This window comes from Sinocyclocheilus anshuiensis, unplaced genomic scaffold, assembly GCF_001515605.1.
Source record: "Sinocyclocheilus anshuiensis isolate Anshui unplaced genomic scaffold, SAMN03320099.WGS_v1.1 scaffold283, whole genome shotgun sequence".
Classification (NCBI taxonomy): domain Eukaryota; kingdom Metazoa; phylum Chordata; class Actinopteri; order Cypriniformes; family Cyprinidae; genus Sinocyclocheilus; species Sinocyclocheilus anshuiensis.
The window spans coordinates 7,017,093-7,023,092 of NW_015549605.1; the positions used below are offsets into that span (position 1 = coordinate 7,017,093).

The 6,000-nt window shown below is 40.5% G+C and overlaps 1 protein-coding gene across 2 annotated transcripts; it reads right to left on the reverse strand.

The window, feature by feature from the left end:
- Positions 1-818: 818 nt before the first annotated feature.
- On the reverse strand, positions 819-3,835 carry LOC107658992 (probable G-protein coupled receptor 19). 2 transcript variants are annotated; one of them, XM_016447751.1, is made up of 2 exons: positions 3,813-3,835; positions 819-2,221 (listed from the first exon to the last, which is right to left on the reverse strand). In XM_016447751.1, the coding sequence occupies exon 2, from the start codon at positions 2,194-2,196 to the stop codon at positions 934-936; it is 1,263 nt and encodes a 420-aa protein (XP_016303237.1). In that variant the 5' UTR covers positions 2,197-2,221; positions 3,813-3,835; the 3' UTR covers positions 819-933. The 2 variants fall into 2 exon arrangements, with proteins under 2 accessions (XP_016303237.1, XP_016303236.1); XM_016447750.1 differs by lacking the exon at positions 3,813-3,835 and adding an exon at positions 2,322-2,358.
- Positions 3,836-6,000: the final 2,165 nt, after the last annotated feature.

Sequence of the window (6,000 nt, forward strand, 5' to 3'; positions counted from 1 at the left end):
TTGTAGTCTTCCTCCAATGTCATCAGTGAGTATGTGAACTAGTTAGCACCACGTTTTTTGCATTTCAACAGATTTCGTTTAGTCATGTTAATTCTGTAGTGTGTAATCGTGGTGCAACGGCAGTTAACGCAACAGTTCGCTCAACAATTTTCATTATTTACTCACCCACATATCATTATAATGAGTTAAAGGAATCATTCACCCAAAAATTTGAATTTTGTCTTTGTTTACTCAGCCTAAAGTTGTTTCAAGTGTTTCTGAGTTTCTTCTGCTGAACACAAAAGAAGATATTTTGAAGAATGTTGGTAACCAAACAGTTGGTACCCACTGACATCCATAGTATGAAAACAAACACGATGGAAGTCAATGGGGACCATCAACTGTTTGGCTACCAACATTCTTCAAAATATCTTTTATAAGGGGCCGTTCACACAGAACATGTCTTTTGTGTCTAAAATCGCTAGACGCAGCGCTCAGGAATGTTTTTTTGTTTTTTTTTAAGTGCAATGCTGAATGCCTCTTCCGTCATGCTGCCGTCAAATAAAAAGTTGCCATGCCAACTTGCTACTGTAAACAAAAGCTGGCAAGGCTTGCCCCACCTCCGCACTCTTCTGATTGGTCCACTGTTTTGGAACTGACATTGACGAGCGGCGCTACATGTAAAAATGTAAATTCTTTTAACTTTACACGGCATCTTAAAAACGCGGCGCTCATGTGCGAGACGCGAGCCTAACAGTCATACGCATCCGTCTAGCATGCGTTTACATAGAAAAACAATGAAAAAGTAGAGCATTGCAATGGAAAAACACGTTCTGTGTGAACGGCCCCTAAAAAAGCAACTCATACAGGTTTGAAACAACTTCAGGGTGAGTAAATGACGACAGTATTGTCATTTTTGGGCAAGCTATCTCTTTAACGTTAATTTCTGAGCCTTTATACGAACGTGTTGGGTGGGTTAGAGCTAATAGGCCATGCTAACTTCTTCTCCTTTGCTTCTCGGTCAAAAGTGTCATAAACCGAGTCTTTGATGAGCGTCTTTGCCGGCACGGGCAGATCGACCACGCCCACGTAGTTCTTTTTGGCGATCCGCGAGCTGGCGGTGATGGTGTATGCATTACTGCGATAACACTTCATGGACGACATGCAGAACGTCTCTCGCATGCCGCGTCTGAAGTTGGCGTTGTACACAGAGTACAGCGTGGGTTTGGACGCCGTGGAGCTGAAGGAGATCCAGGCCACAGCGACGAAGAACAGCGCCGACCGTCTGCTTGGGCCCGTCGTTTCCTTCGGGTGCCAAAGCTGTGCGACGTAAAACGGTGTCCAGGTGAGGAGAAACACGGCGTTGAGCATCAGGAACATCTTAATGGTTTTGACTTTAGTCCTGGGGACGATGTTCATGGTCCTGCGCACTGTTCGCCCGTCAGCGCCGATCCTCCAGATGTAGCGCACCACCCGCTGGTAGAAGGACACGATGAGCAGCGCCGGCACCAAGAAACCAAAGAGAAGATGCGCGACGGCGTACGCCAACCCGTCCCAGCTGTCCGCCAGAAAGAAGTCGCAGTGGTTTTGCGACGCTGACGATCCGTAGAAGAACAAACATGGCGATATGAACGCGGCGTCAAAGAGCCAAGACGCCAGAATCATTCGTTTGGCTTTCTCGCGCGACACTTTAAAGCTCAACGGATATACGATGGTGTAGAAACGATCCACGCAGATGGACAGAAGCACGTAGACCTGGACGCCGGGGCACAGGTGCTGCAAGTATCGTACAGCTTTGCATGCAGCCCCGGTCAGAGGCCAGTGACCGGCAGAAACCTGCAGGAGAACTAGCGGCGCGCAGGCTAGGCTCAACAGCAGATCCGCACACGCCATCGACACCACAAAATAGTTGGTGGTCGACTGGGTTCTGCGGCTCCGATGGATCACCAGACACACCAGCGAGTTCCCCAGCACCGATATGACCCAGAACACCCCGAACACGAGGCCGAGGAGCATGACCTCCGCCAGCGACAGGTCGTACGATGTCAGCGAGACATTGCTCTGCGGGAAGGCGGTGGGCGAGGAGGCGTCTAGACGGCAGACGACGGGCGTCGGCGCGGAGGAATCATTCCTGTCGGAGTAGTTGATGGCGGGGTTGAAGAGGACGGCGGAGTGGAACGAGGGCTTTATGCCCTCCGCGGAGAGGAAGTACACCATTTGCCCTCTCTGTGTCGGATCAAAGCTGAAAGACACGACAGGTACAATTAAATCATAGTGTTTCGAAGGACAATCATGATCTTAAAGGGATAGTTCACCCAAAAATTCTGTCATTAATTACTCACCCTCATGTCGTTATAAACCCGTAAGGCCTTCGTTCATCTTCGGATCACAAATTGAGATATTTTTGATGAAATCCGAGAGCTTTCTGACCTTTCATAAACAGCAAGGGTACCCCTAGTGAAAAATAAATATATTTAATTGTATTTAAAATATATTTATTTCATGATAAGTATACTAAAAATAGATTTACATGTCTATACTAATTAAAAATACACTCTAAATGTAGTTATTTCATGCTTTCAACTAGCACAAACTTAGTGCACTAGAAATTAATTAGTAAAATACTATACTTTTTACAAATGCATTTGGGGAAGGAATATATATATATATATATTAGTGCTGTCAAACGATTAATCGCGATTAATCGAGATCGGATCAAACGATTAATCGCATACAAAATACGTTTTTGTTTACATAATATATGTATGTGTACTGTGTTTATTTATTATGTATATATAAATGCACACACATACAGTATATATTTTGAAAATATTTACATGTACGTATATACATTTATATTATTATATTTTAGATTATATATAAATATATTTAATATATAAACATAGCATATTTTTCTTAAATATATACATGCGTTTGTATTTATATATACATAATAAATAAACACAGTACACATACATATAGTATGTAAACAAAAACGTTTATTTTGGATGCGATTAATCGTTTGACAGCACTAGCTTTTAATATTGAGAAACATAAACATTTAATAGAGATTCATAAGTTTAACTAAGCTGAACAAATTTCCAGTAAATCAGGGTTTCTACAGGTTTAATAAAGGTAAATTTAAGACTAACCCACTTTTTAAAACCAATTTGTATTGTAATCATGTGTCGTTTTCAATTCAATGTATTCCTTATACATTGAATGAATGGAAAACAATATGAATGATCTCTAAATGTAAATGCTTAAACGTTTGAATACAGAATATCCAACAGATTGTATTTACTTTTTAATTCATTAAGAAAGTCTTGTTTTCCAGAGCAAATGTCTAAAGATACATTTACCTTAGAAGCAAAATGACTTAAGAAGTCTTGTTTTATGACAAACTGATCAAAATTAATTGAGTTTATGCTAAAGACAAGAACAAATATGTCAATGGGCTCAAAAAAAAATCTAATTATTTCAAAGGGAAATGTTTTCATACCCCATTGACAGACATGTTCTTGTTTTAATCATAAACTTATTTAATTTTGTACAACTTCTTAGAAAACAGGACTTTATATCTTTATCTCAAGTAAACGTATCTTGATTATTAGATTTTTTTTGTTTTTAAATAAAACGAAAACACTGAAGATATTCATTTTTGCAGTGCATGCAACATTCAGTCATGACTTTTTATTAATTCACGACTTTCTGATCGGATTCAAGACCTTTCAATTTGTGAAAGCGCCAATTAAGACCTTTTTTTAGAAACCGCAGAAACCTTTAAAGGGATAGTTCACCCAAAAATTAAAATTCTGTCATTAATTACTCACCCTCATGTCGTTCCAAACCCGTAAGACCTTCATTCATCTTCGGAACACAAATTAAGATATTTCTGATTTATTCCGAGAGCTCTCTGACCTTCCATAGACAGCAAGAGTCCTAACACGATCAAGGCTCAGAAACGTAGCAAGGACATCGGTAAAATAATCCATGTGACATCAGGGGCTCATCCGTAATTTTACGAAGCTACAAGAATACTTTCTGTGAGAGTATCACATACGTAAACAACGTATGTACGTGGATATGTTGTTTACGTTCAGATCAAGTGTAAACAACGTAAACAACATATCCGCATACATACGTTGTATAGAGCTCCGGACGTCACGTGACTCATTCTGTTCACACCACCATGCTGGCAGGCAGGGAGAGCCGGGAGCGAATATGAAATGAATGGCGCCAGCATGAGTTTCAAGGCAACAGAGTTCACTGCGCACTTTAATTCAAAAGACATAGACCTGTACATAGCAAAGCTTAATAGATTAAACATAACAGATCCCTATAATGCCCCCATGGTGCTTTTAACGTGTCTCAATAAAGGAACGGATAGATTTCCTGACCTGCAGTATCCTGATATCTACTGATAACTACCTCATCAAGTTTCCCTCCTAACGTTACTCCGGAGACTCTTTAAAAGCCTGGAGGGGTACAAATGGATGCAATCTAATTTTTTGATGAATATTCAACCTGCTATGACGTCACTGGAAGGGTAAGTCAACTGTATTGTTAGCTAACGTAATCGACCCTAGCTGTCCTTGTAGGTAGCCAGCATAGATATATCACTGTGAGTACAGTAGACACCATAAATGTCATGAAATCTTACCCATTTAATCCCAAATTTTGTGTTGGTTAGCACGTTTTATTGCAGTGAACCATTTTAGTCGTCTGACTATCGGGATCCTTAGGAATACGATAAAATTATTTCCCCTTTGCTTTATGGGACAATCGCGTATGTATTATATATATATAGGAAAATGCGTATTTTTGAATTAAAGGTAACTTATAGATTTAATATGGGCTGCTTTTGTTGCTTGACACTTTTTTATTGGTCATTTTGTATGTTTTACGAATAAGATAGGCTACAAGGTTAAGAAGCTTACTTAAATGTAAAATGTTTTTTCTCTATTTTGCAATAGTGAAAGACGGCTTCCCTTATTGATCACGTCTCGGGTAGACTGCATGTTTTCTTGTGCGGCTGGATGTTGGACTCATGAAAAATAATCATGTTGTTTGTATCTGCCAAAACTGATTTACTGAAGTCAAAACACGGACGGGATTGGCGTTAGCGCGAATTGTGAAGCGGGAGCGACCAGCCGGCAGAGGATTCTGCAGCCTTCCTCGAACAGTTATGTTCAGGATTTTCTGATTTACCTAAAGGTGCCATAGAATGCATTGATACAATATTTTAAATTGTTCTCTGATATCTACATAGAAGGTATGTGGCTTAGGTAAGGGCAAAAAATCTCCAGAAATGGTTTTACTTGTCCATTTACAACCTTAGGATTTGTCCCTAGAATTAAATGGTCTGTTTTTACCTTATTTGCAAGGGTCATGAATAATAATGTTGAGCTCTGCTCTGATTGGCTGTTTCACAGTGCAGCTCAATGTTGAACTCTGCTCTGATTGGCTGTTTCATAGTGCGGCTCAATGTTGAACTCTGCTCTGATTGGCTGTTTCATAGTGCGGCTCAATGTTGAACTCTGCTCTGATTGGCTGTTTCATAGTGCGGGTTCTGATTCGCCTGTTTTTCAGTGGTCTTTTGCATGCGCGAGATTTACATAAGAAGGAGGAAACAATGGTGTATGAGGCTCATGGTATGTAATTTCCATGTACAGAACTGTTATTATTCAACTATGCCAAGTTAAATACAGTTACTGTGTGAGAGGGCAAGAAACGGGCCAATGGAGGTCACGTACGGGACACATAAATTAAGCCCAATATACGAGACGGTTGGCAACCCTAGCTTTCCCCTGCCTGTTCTAGCATCCTGGCGCACAGCAGCTGTCCACCATGTTGAAATAGTAAGGTTTGTAAGGTCTAGTCTGGTTTTAAATTATTGTTCTACTGTCAACTATTTTACCGATGTCCTTACGTTTCTGGACCTGGGAACAGTTGCATTACTGTCTACCAAGGGTCAAAAAACCAGCATATGCTGGTTAGGTATGTTTTGAAGCTGGGATG